This window comes from Siphateles boraxobius, unplaced genomic scaffold (assembly GCF_051911475.1).
Source record: "Siphateles boraxobius isolate OS27281-9 unplaced genomic scaffold, OSU_SipBor_1 5, whole genome shotgun sequence".
In the NCBI taxonomy this organism is placed as follows: domain Eukaryota; kingdom Metazoa; phylum Chordata; class Actinopteri; order Cypriniformes; family Leuciscidae; genus Siphateles; species Siphateles boraxobius.
In genome coordinates, this window is record NW_027509141.1 from 24,597,373 (window position 1) to 24,609,953 (window position 12,581).

The window sequence follows — 12,581 nt, forward strand, 5'->3', positions numbered from 1 at the left end:
CATTAAAATATCGCTTCTGAAACAAACCAGGAAATATTATTATACTGATTCGTCGTTAATTTGTCAGTGTAGAAATGCACAGCAGTAAGTTTAAGTTTTAAAAGATAAATAGTTTGTTTTTAGGCCCAGTTGTTGCAGAATCCAGTCACACTTTATATTAAGTGGAGTATAATAAAAGTACAATAGCTAGCCATGTGACAGTCAACTTCATTCCATCACAGAAGGCTTTGTAGCTAGTATTTTGTTAATCAAATGTTACAAATTTATTGTTTATTATTATTATTGATATTAATATTTTTTTAACAAGCCTCTTTTCACTTGGTACCACGTGGATCTTACCACCATAGTAAATGAGGGGTGGCGTCACAGAGAGGAGCTGTATGGGAGGAGTCAGGGGCAGGAATAACGCCTATTTTATCCTTTTAAACGCGTGTGACATGCGCAGTACTTTAAATTTCGGGCTTGGTCTGTTACACAACTGTGTCTTTCTTCATTCTGCCATCAGCTCCTCGCCGGCATTTTACTTTAACAGGCTTTTAACTGTGTCATTTTAAAATAAGACTCATAGAAATGAGTGGGGACCATTCCCACAACGATTCCCAGGTAAAGTGTTTGTGATTTAACGTTGTCAGTATTTTTTTTTCTTTCTCGATGGTTTGTAGTCACTAGCTCGGCTGTTTAAATTCCATCCGCAGCGGCAGTTTTCCCCAAGCATGCTAAGCTAACAGGCACCAGAAGTCGGTTTTGAATGTTATAAATTTGTATTTTCAGTCCCTTTTCCGCTTTTCTTACATTAACGTCCACTAACAAATGCTTAATTTTGGGAATAAAAACTTTAAACAGTCCCCTGGCCTCCGCAGCGATGGTGTTTAAACGCTGTTTTGTGAACAGGCTTCTTAGCTTGAGCGCTAACTCCGACTAGCATCAAGTTGAAAGTTAGCAGCCTATTGACATGGCACGGTTTAACATTAACTTATACACCACTGTTTTTCCGCAGATCGAGTCGGGATCCAGATATAATGGTGAGTGGGACTTCTCTAATCACCACATTATGATAAAACACATACGTTTTATACATTTAACGTGATCGCTCAGCAGCTTGCCTGAAGACCAGTTAGTTTTAAGGACAGAAATGGCGTCCCAGAGACTAAGTCCCCTCTCGCTCTCTGACAAGCGCCTATTGTTCACATTGAGCCCTTATAAATCGTATTTATACTGCTTTTAAATAAACGAAAAATGGCGATTTTGAAAGAGAAATAGGTTTTTTGTCAGTTAATGTAGCTTGATCGTTTTTAGAGTTTGATAAATGGTCAAACGGAGCTTGTGAAAGTGAGGGTTTGGGGGTTGAGGACTTAGTCTCTGCGCCATTTTCTTTTTCTCTGTCTAGCGGTCTGAATGTAGTGAACGTTAAGTGCACATCGACGTGATTATGGAGGAGAAGGTTTGAGAAACGTGTGACCTGTTTCGAATCTTTGCACTAAAATAAACTACCTCAAATACACTTTTATTCGATGAGATCTCCTGGGAAAAATGGACGTTTACTATTAAAACATTAACTTTAATTATGCAGGTATTTAGGCCTAGTATATATAAAACTCATTTTTTGTTATGGTGTACTGTATACTGTAATCTAATCTGCGTCAAATGAACAGTCACAACCAGATTTAATTAATTTAAATGATTTTGTTTTTTTGTACCTTACCTGATTTCACACCATTGTCATTGGTTTTATTAGTTTGTTCATGCAGGTTCATAGCATGGCCAGCCAGAGATATTACTAAACTCACTGCTTTTTTTTGTAGTTTTTTTTCAGACCTCTTTTTTTTATTTTATTACCTACAAAAGATCAGTGACTAATGAGAGTATTTCCTATTTCTACGCAGTGTAAAACTTTTTAGCATGCTATGACAGGAAATCCCACAGCACTTAGGCACCATACTCTTGTTTTTTTTTTTTATGCAATGCATTATAAGGATGCCACCGAGTGCTTATTTAATAGACAAATGAAAACTCGTTATTTTAATTATTATAATTTTTTTCATATTTCTGACACAAACACTTAATGATAATCTGGTTTGTTATGCACTTTATTTTACTGTGCATCGGTAACATTTCTTCCACTGCTTATTATAAGTGCAATGATGTTAGTAGTTTAATTTGTATTCAAATATGTTGTTCAAATGTAATTCAAGTTTCAATCTGGATAATAATAAAAAACTAAACAAAACTGCTGCTGACTTAAGTCAGTCATTATGCATTTGATTGTACTTTGAAAATTAATTTTGGATTCCACTGGGAAATAATAGATACAACAATGAGGTTGGCTAAAGGATTTCTGCCACAGCGTTTTATCAAAAAAAAAATCTGCAACTCATCTTAAATACTTTTTGAATATTTTTTTCATGCTACACTTAAAATCCACCAGTCCATACTCTGAATGTGCATGATGCTTCTGGTAATCAATTTTGCTCCCTACTATAAGAGAACATTTAGGATGTTTAACTGATGGCTGTATTGATGCACGAGCTGCCTGTTTACACCATGCCATTCCATTGAGCGTCCACCAAGTGCTTGTCAGTGTTTGGGGATATATATATATATATATATCAATAAAATGAGACCGTATATTTAATAAACCAGACACAATGTGTAGAAATTTGCTGCTTTTTTTCAAATTTTGTGTGTCTGCCCATACTTTACAATATTTGCATGCATGAGATATACCATAAACAATGTTATATATCTGGTATCATAGTGACAACTTTTTGAAGTCACACATGAGGAATGTGAAATGTATGTAGGGACTGTTTTTGCATTGGCCTTAGCATACACTAAATCTAATTGTCCGTTGGCCGGTAATTTTAGTATATGAATCTTTTCTTTTGCGTTTCCTTTGTTTGGTTCACTCAATGCATTCATTTTAGTCAAAAGGCTTATTTCAGACTTCATTACTGTGGATTTACTTTTTTTTTTAAAAAGCTTCAGCATGTAACAATTCTGCTGACAATGAACTTGTCCACTAGAGGGTACAGTTCACAAATAAGTTCTCCCACAGTCCCAGATGTGCATGTTTTGCTGAAGGGCAAAATGGACATGGTGAATGGTTGGCCCATAGTGAATGTTTTTTTTTTTTTTTAAACATGTAATTAATATATAGATTAATAATATGCCTGAACAGGAGTTCAAGTAAGGAATAAGGATGCATATCTAGAGGTAGAGGAAGGTTTGTCGCATTTGGTAATGCACTCATGCGTACTGTAGAAGATAAAGGATTTGATTTCACGTCCTAACTGAGCACTCCTGTCCCTCTTAATGCATGAATGCACCCTACTGTAACATGAGGTTCATTGTTTCTCTGTGCTCTTAAAGGATGACATTTAGTTTGTTTGGATTCTGAAGCCTCTTATAATTCCCGTTCTTTCTTTTGGTCCTCGTGATAAAAAGGGAGATTGTTTTGCTTTTGCCTTTTGGGAAGCCTGTTACAAAACACCTCCAGCTTTCTCACTGTCCGATACTGTGTCAGTAGGATATGCCTGGCTCTCTTGTAACCCAATCCAGCCTACCAATCTACACATTTCCTAAAGCAATAGTCCTCTCAGAGTAAACAGTCTTAGCTGAACCCTGCGAAGAATGGCGTGTCTATAAACACCATACATAGCTGAGAGTGAAAACTGGACACTTCACCTCAAGAGGTAAAGTGCCAAAATCTACAAGGTGTGATTAATGTGTCTGCAGTAGGTCAGCAAGGACAGCCCAAAATGTGTCATGCTGTACTTATTTCAAACCAGTTGTCTGTAAATGGTCTTCAGCATTTGACCATTCTCAAATGGGTTTCTCATTTAGGTGTGAGCAAAATTATTCGCCATAGTGTTTCCAGGTTATTCTTTGCCTCTTTTTTGTTTGTGAACACCTATAGCACCAGAACGTTTTCAATGTAGAGGTCTGTTTGATTTAATTCTTTTGTACACTTTATAACCCCCAGTTTTGCTTTTGAATCTGTCTTTCCTGTTCCAGGGACATACTTTTGTTGCCAGGTGTTCGTGGCCTTTTGAATTTGCTGCATAATCTTTAATGTCTTTGTTGGCAGATTCTCACAAACACAAAGATAAATACAAGGACAAAGAACACAGACACAAGGACCACAAAAAAGACAAAGAACGTGAGAAATCAAAGTACAGCAACAGGTATGACGGCACTTTAATTCTACAGTAGATATATAGGCAGTTTGTAGCCCAGTTTGCTCTTATGGAGTGTTTGATAAGCAGGGCGTGGCCTTTAGTGTGCAGACCACAGGAAGGAATGTTGGCTTTACTGCAACTTCCTTTGTAAACATTATCATCTATTTGGAGCTGATTTTGTTGATGGACCAGACCATTGTGGCAATTAGATCACAACATGTTTTATTGCATTTTGGCAGCGAACACAGGGACTCCTCGGATAAAAAGCATAGAGATAAAGATAAAGAGAGGCTGAAACTCAAAGATGGATCCTCCTCAGACAAGCAGAAGGACAAACACAAAGAGAAGAAAAAGGAGGAACGGGTGGGCAGACTCTAACTTTTACATCGCAGCATTTTTATCTGACCTGAATCCTCTGGCTATGGAGGAGTTGTAAATGGCATTTAATATTGTGTGAATCACAAAAACTGTTATTGACCGCTTTCTCTTTTTTTCTCTCTCTCTCTCCTACATTTTCTTCCACAAGTCTTTTGATGGAAAGCCCAAAAAAGAGCGGGAGAACGGATTTGCAAGGTGAGTGAGAATCCTTAATCTGATGTAAATGATGCATCTGTAGATGTTCATTTTAAGTGGTCATCATATAACAAATTTTTTTCCACTATTTTGACATGACTGGTGTGCAAACAGCAATCTCATTGGCTGGCTCATCTATTACGTCCCTGTTTTGATGTCAGCAAATCAGTTAGAGTGAAAGCTGACATTGTGATTAATATTCATGAACTCAGCAGCTCAATCCTTTGTGCGTTGTATATTGGTGGTAGTAGTTGTATCTTAATTACTATTATCTATTTTTTAATACAGAAACAGTGAATGACCAACAATATCTTAAGCACCACCACAAGTTTAGTTAAAATGACAAATATGCATGGTTACCAATTTTTAGTTCTAATTACTAAAGTTTTATCCTTAAATAGTACTTGATTATCATATCACAATATAATGTTTGATTGACTGATGTTAAGTGTACATTGAGATATTTAAAAAGCTGTGTCTTTTTTACAAAGTTGAGCTGATTTGGTGGTTTGTTATTTATATATAATACTGATATTATACACACACACACACACACACACACACACACACACACACACACACACATATATATATATATAAACTAAAACATTTTCCAGCCAATGGCGATACTACTGCCAAGGTATGCGTAGAGTGTTGCAAAAGATCCTACTTGATCAGCAATCTTGGTATACAAACTTAATTTGCCAATATTGGGACTTATTCAGCTGCTACATACACCAGTGTAAGCAAACTTTTTATACCTTATTATTCGTGAACTTCTGTTTTGTATAATAGTATCTATACTGCTTCCTCTGAACAGGGAGTTTTGTTTATCAAAGAAAATTGTTTCCTCATATGATCCCTTTAAGACCAATAGCATGGATGTAATCACATAATTCAAAACATGAATTTAGCTTGAGACAATTTAAATGGGTTCTCAGTATTAATCATATGAGCAAGAAAAATAATAATGAGTGTCTCATCCTTTATACAGCCCTTTTATTAAGTCTGAACCTGAGAATGATGACTTCTATCACTCTCCAAAACACGAGAAGTCTCTGAAGAGAGAACGCGATGATGACGAGTAAGTGTTCGCAGGCCATCTTAAACTAACTGTAATCACAAATGCATTGATTCTTTGTTTATAACATTAAATTTTGAGCAAATAGGAAGTGATCATATGGTAACTGAAAGGTGTTGGGTGCCAGACAATTTAAATAAAAAGCTTTTTTTATTTTTTATTATTCCTTCAGTGCTGAGTTCAAGCCCAAAAAGATTAAAACCGAGGATGACAGAAGTGAAAAGAAGGCAAAGAAACGGAAACAGGTGGAAGAGGTATATTTGGCTTATCTCTCCAAGGTAGACTTTCTAAGAATGTTTTATTTTTATTTTTTTTAACATTAATAATTTGAATTTTCTGTTATGCCATAGGATATAAAGCCCAAAAAGAAGACAAAAGACAAGAAAGGAGAAGTTGCCACAGATGGCAAGAAAAAAGCAAAAAAGGAGCCAGAAGATAAGTGGAAATGGTTAGTCTCACATCCTCTCATGGTCGAGTAATTGTAGGCTGACTCCTCGTCTTGAGTCTGTTTTGATTTTATTCAGAGATATGGTGCAGATCACAAATGTCCTTGTTCCGGCACTTTGCAGAGCCATTGTGGTTGCCTGTATTGGGATGTTGGTTTACCTCCTTCCATCTGTGTGCTTTTTCATACCATTTAGGTGGGAGGAAGAGAGGTACACAGATGGCGTGAAATGGAAGTTTTTGGAACACAAAGGACCCGTCTTTGCGCCTCCATATGACCCTATTCCCAGCAATGTCAAGTTCTATTATGACGGTACGTCTTTTAACGACTCAATGGCAGTGGGTGAGGTGGGTAGACCATCCTGTTCTGGTGTTATTCTGATTGGATGGCCATCAAAACTGTCGGAGAAGCAGATGTTGGATTGTGTAAACTTCAAATGTTTTAAACAACTCTGTTCCTTTGAGTTTGGGTGGAGTCTTTAGCAACATAATGGAACAAAATCACAGTGTGTGTTTAAAGTTCTTTACAATGGACATTGTCCATTATCTTCAGTAATTGGCTTTCTAGTAGAAAGGTTCAGATGCTGAGGCTTTAGTAACATTGAAATGATCTTGATGAAAAGATGGATTTAGCTCTTTTTGTAGCTGTCCTGAACCGGCTTTTATGGTTTTACGGTCTGTCACCAGGTAAACATATGAAACTCAGCCCTGAGGCAGAGGAGGTGGCCACCTTCTTTGCAAAAATGTTGGACCATGAGTACACTACCAAGGATATATTTCGTAAAAACTTCTTCAAAGATTGGAGGAAGGTAATGTTGCCATGGTGTCATCCTCCCCTCTTGCTTTTTAAAAAGTGTGTGACTTTTATTAATTTCGCATGATCTTGTCATTTTAGGAAATGACATCTGAAGAGAAATCCAAAATCTCAGATCTGAATAAGTGTGACTTCTCTGAAATGAGCGAATATTTCAAAGCTCAATCCGAAGCCAGGAAGGCTATGACTAAAGAAGAGAAACTGGTAAAATGAAACATCAAAATACCTAAGTAATTGTTGGTAAAATATTGGGGTGTTTTGTGTCGAGTCAAACTTTCTTTTTTTCCACCTTAAGAAAATTAAAGGGGAGAATGAGCGCCTTCTGCAGGAGTATGGCTTCTGTGTTATGGACAATCACAAAGAGCGCATTGCCAACTTCCGTATTGAACCTCCAGGCTTGTTCCGTGGCAGAGGTGACCATCCCAAAATGGGCATGCTGAAGCGTCGTATCCGACCTGAGGACATTATCATTAACTGCAGCAAGTAAGGAGCATTCAACACAGCGCAACATCAGCCCATCTGCTGAGAATTTTTTTTGTAATCCTATGCTTCTCATTGTAGGGACTCAAAACATCCTAAACCACCTCCCGGGACGAAGTGGAAGGAGGTGCGTCATGACAACAAGGTGACGTGGCTGGTGTCCTGGACTGAGAATATTCAAGGCTCTATCAAATACATCATGCTGAACCCCAGTTCAAGGATTAAGGTAAATTATAACAGGCATCTCATTTGAATAGAATTAGGATTTCAGTAGCGCTGACTTTGATTTGTTCTATACATTATAAAATATTAATATGTACACTACCGTTGAAAAGTTTGCAGTCAGTAGGATTTTTATGTTTTGGAAAGAATTTTCTTATGCTCACCAAGGATGCATTTATTTGCTCAAAAAAAAGATAATATTGGGAAATAAAGTTTTTCTATTAGGCAGCCATTACTCCAGTAATCAGTGCCACATGATCCTTCAAGTAACATTTCTTTCCAATGTTAAAGTGTTAAATTTCAGCAAGGATGCATTAAATTGATAAGCTGTAGTGAACTTTAACATTTTTTTTAACATTTAAGTAAGGTTTTCAGTATGAATTTCCTTAAAAAAAAAAACCTTAGTGATCCCAAACTTTTGTGCGGTAGTATATATTGGTATCATCAGCCTTTAATTTGTTTAAATTGAAATTCCAAAATCGAAGATTTTAGGTTGGTTTTATTTTTAAATAGACAAAATGGTGTAGATTTCAGCCATTATTAAATATCAGACAAAATGGTGTAGATTTCAGCCATTATTAAATATCAGCCATAATGTGAAAGTATTTATCGACTTATAATATTAATTATCGGATTATAATATTGTTGCGTCCCTTGTGTTGTATTTCTTGCAGGGAGAGAAGGATTGGCAGAAATATGAAACAGCCCGCCGGTTGAAAAAGTGTGTGGAGCGGATCCGTTCGCAATACCGCGAAGACTGGAAATCGAAAGAGATGAGGATCAGACAACGTGCTGTTGCTCTTTACTTCATTGACAAGGTTTGTATTGCTTAGATCAATGTAACATCCTTCAATTCAAGCTAATGACCCTGAAAGCCTGTGATAAATAGGTTAAATTAGATGTACTCTATAAAAGCTCTTAAAGCATTGGGTTCAGTTAAAAAAATTGACCATGGTTGTACATTTTAATGCAAGGTTTGTAATATCTTTTTGAGCTAAAGCAGAAGTTGAAAGGCAGAACGGTGTTTTACATCTTGTTTCTATGTGTTGTAGCTGGCTCTGAGAGCAGGTAATGAAAAGGAGGAAGGAGAGACCGCTGACACAGTGGGCTGCTGCTCACTTCGAGTGGAACATCTATCTCTCCATCAAGAGATGGACGGCCAGGAGTATGTCGTGGAGTTCGACTTCCTCGGTAAAGACTCCATTAGATACTACAACAAAGTCCCTGTTGAGAAGAGGGTAAGTTTTTTTTTTTGTTTTTTTTTCCTTCTATTACATTTTGTACATTCAGAACAGTGCTTTTAAGTCTTCATGGGTACACCTCAGAAGGCAAATTTTAGGTGAATCATAAGGCAGCATCACATCTGTCCTTCACATATAAAGAGATTGATTCTTATAGGCTATTGCAAAAAGCTCATAATAAAGGTTGATTTAGAAGTTCTTGTAAAGATTATGCAGAGGCTCTCTTGTGGTGTGCAGTTTGCTGATGTAGAGCATTACAAATCCGTTACCTGCAAGGTTTTATCAGTTAGGATGCTGCCTGAGGCATCTCATTAGCTTTTTGGTACAGGGCTAATATATCCAAAACTCTGCAGCCTGTGCCCTTACACCAAAAAGTCCACTGGTATCATTCTCCAGCAACTTCACCGGTTACTAAACGCATGCAATAAAGTTCTATTCATTGGATACGTCATGGGATATTGAACTGAATGTTGATTGCTTCTCATACTGCAGTCATCAATTCATGCCAGTTGCTATTTCCAATCCACTTTTTTTGTATTTTGTTGTCTTACAAAAAATAAAAGACTAACAAACTTTTGACATTCTCTTGTACATTGCAAGTGTCCTTGGGTTTGTGAAAGGCTCTTTATAAATCAAATGTGTGCTTCACCAATTTACTGTGCCATGTACAAATGAAAACTCCTTACCTGAGTGCTATTGATTGGCAGTCGTGCGTTGGTTCTGCCTTTTGTGAAAATCCCATTTAAACTGTTACAGGTTTTCAAAAATCTCCAGCTGTTCATGGAGGACAAGGAGCCGGAGGATGACCTTTTCGATCGCCTCAATGTAAGCGGTCTTTTTCATCAGTCTGTTTATTGCTTAGAATACCAAGTAAAATGCAATGCTAAATGCATCAAATTAAGACCAACGTCCTCAATTGTAAAATGACTTCCCTCTATTGCAGACATCGATTTTGAACAAGCATCTTCAGGAGTTGATGGATGGCCTTACGGCTAAAGTGTTCCGTACTTACAACGCCTCCATCACACTGCAGCAGCAACTGAGCGAACTCACAAACTGTAAGTTCCATTCACTGTATATAAACAATTAGATTGGGGCGAGTTACCAGAAATGGAGTCGGTTATGTAGAGTATGTGACTTGAGTTTATTATTATTTGTTTTTAGCTGAAGAAAATGTTCCTGCGAAAATCCTCTCTTACAATCGGGCTAACCGAGCAGTTGCCATCCTGTGTAACCACCAGAGGGCACCACCCAAGACGTTTGAGAAGTCCATGCAAAATCTTCAGACAAAGGTATGAGACATTTGTGACCTTGTCCTCGTAGTCTTTATGCTGGCGTTTTCTTTTTTTTTTTCTTTTTTTTTTTTTTTGTTAGTGCAGGGTCTGTTGGACCATCTAAATGTTTGCCTTTCCTGCATTCACTTGTTCATTAAAACCAGATTGACGCAAAGAAGGAACAGCTTGCTGATGCTAAAAGAGAACTGAAAAGTGCCAAGGCTGACGCCAAAGTACGCAGAGATGAGAAAACCAAGAAGTGAGTGTCAAAATATTTGCTTGAAGGGCACCCAACTGAATTTGGCCCCGCTGACGCTCATTGTGCGTTTGTATGTGATTGAATGCTGCTTTAATGTTGATGGTTTTGGCAACCCAGGGCCGTGGAGACCAAGAAGAAAGCCGTGCAGAGGGTCGAGGAGCAGCTGATGAAGCTGGAGGTACAAGCCACTGATCGGGAGGAAAACAAGCAGATTGCCCTGGGTACCTCCAAGCTCAACTACCTGGACCCACGTATCTCAGTAGCTTGGTGAGATGATGTTTTCGTAGGTTGTGCAGTGAAAGTCTTTTGGATTTATGCCCCTTTTTACGTCCTTGTTTTTTTTTTTTTCAGGTGCAAGAAGTTTGAAATCCCGATAGAAAAGATCTACAATAAAACTCAGCGTGAGAAATTTGCCTGGGCTATTGACATGGCTGAAAAAGACTTTGAATTTTAAATCCTCTTTGCGATTTTACTTTTCCCTCCACCCCATTCTTTTTTTTTTATTCTTTTTTTTTTTATGTTTTAGTCTAAGTGATTTCCGACAGGTTGTGAACCTGGCAAGGGAAAGATGTGAAACAAGCATAGTGTCGAGAGGAGGCCTAAATGCCATGATTTGGGTGACTGATTTTTTTTTTTTTTTTTTAGGCTGTGACCTGTAATCTTGTAGGTTTTATTGGGTCGTTCTTTTAAGAATGAAGTATGGAGAGTCTGTACACAAGGTTGTATGGTATTTAAGCCATGAACTGGAAAATCAGTGGCTGACCTATTGAACACTTTTACTGTCTCACTCCCCTTCCATCTCTGGACAAAGGGGCCCGAGGATGTCTGAACTATGAACTTGTGTGGTCCTATAGCTACTGTATTCAACTACAAATTGCTTTGTGGATCATTTCATTTTTAGTTTTGCTGTATTTTTAGCCCTCCTGTATTAATAATGAATTCTATATTTTAATAGAAGATAAAAAAAAATCAAAGAATTGCTTAAGTACACCCACACGCCTTTTTAGGAGATGAAATGTGTACACCAGGTGTGATATTTTATGGGAAATATGACCATGTAAAGCTGTGTGTTTGAGTGAGTGTTACATGAACTGTTCACTTTTAAACTGGAGTTGGAACTCTTGTGTAAACTATATCCAGACCACAAAGGAGGATGCTTGGATGAGCTACAGGGGATTACAGCTTCAACTATTATTTCCTTGAACATGCAGAATGTGAATTGCTCTTGTTTTTTGTTTTGTTTTTTTACAGCGTATATATCAGGGTCTTGTTTCCAGCGTAAATGTGAACCAATTTACCCTCCATGCACACACACACCTTTTGTCTCTAGTATCCTACAGATTGGCTTTGAGTCTCCATCTGGTTTTAACTTAATGTGTAATGACTGTTTCTATAAGATAAAAAAAGATTTAAAAAACCCCCACCTGTATCTGTTACTTGAAGATATCACTTAGGATGTATTATTTCAGGGTATGGCAGGGTTTTTTTTTTTTGAAGGGTATGTGAGGGAAATCAACTTTGCCAAAAACAAAAGTCTTTGTTCTAAATGTAAGCTGTTTTATTTTTTAATTGTTTTAAGATTTAAGGATAGACTTATTCTAACATTAACTTGAACAGAATCTTTATTTTGATTTTTCCACTCCAGTCTGGAAAGAAATGTTAGTGACAGCCATGTAACTCTTTCCAACTTATCAAGCTCATGCCATAACCTCTGATGTTTTTTTTTTTTTGTTGTTGTTTTTTTTTTTTTTTTTTTGCTCATTTGTAGGTTATTTAAAAATAAAACCCTACAACATGATTTATACGATGTTTCTAAATAAACTCGCTTGGTTTTAGCTATTTAAAATCTCTTCTAAAATCTGAACATCGTTTCATCAAAGGGCAAGATTTTGCGAGAATTCAATGCTTTAAGATGTTTTCTGCTTAGAATAATGGGTTGAAGAACTTTCTGTGTTCCCAGAACCGCGTGAAACCAGCGTCTTGCTTTGAGAACAGGCCTCAGGAAGAACTCGGAG

General features: G+C 37.2%; 1 protein-coding gene across 2 annotated transcripts; it reads left to right on the forward strand.

Moving 5' to 3' along the window:
• The first annotated feature begins 393 nt into the window (after positions 1 to 393).
• top1a (DNA topoisomerase Ia) lies at positions 394 to 12,364 on the forward strand. 2 transcript variants are annotated; one of them, XM_077203511.1, is made up of 21 exons: positions 394 to 603; positions 998 to 1,022; positions 4,088 to 4,184; positions 4,418 to 4,541; positions 4,705 to 4,751; positions 5,746 to 5,835; positions 6,005 to 6,086; positions 6,183 to 6,280; positions 6,474 to 6,589; positions 6,964 to 7,085; positions 7,172 to 7,294; positions 7,386 to 7,573; positions 7,652 to 7,796; positions 8,467 to 8,610; positions 8,845 to 9,030; positions 9,790 to 9,858; positions 9,977 to 10,091; positions 10,198 to 10,325; positions 10,472 to 10,566; positions 10,684 to 10,833; positions 10,918 to 12,364. In XM_077203511.1, exons 1-21 carry the CDS (start codon positions 571 to 573, stop codon positions 11,018 to 11,020), a joined length of 2,280 nt encoding a protein of 759 aa, XP_077059626.1. In that variant the 5' UTR covers positions 394 to 570; the 3' UTR covers positions 11,021 to 12,364. The 2 variants fall into 2 exon arrangements, with proteins under 2 accessions (XP_077059626.1, XP_077059627.1); XM_077203512.1 differs by having other exon boundaries at positions 447 to 603; positions 6,005 to 6,077.
• Positions 12,365 to 12,581: the final 217 nt, after the last annotated feature.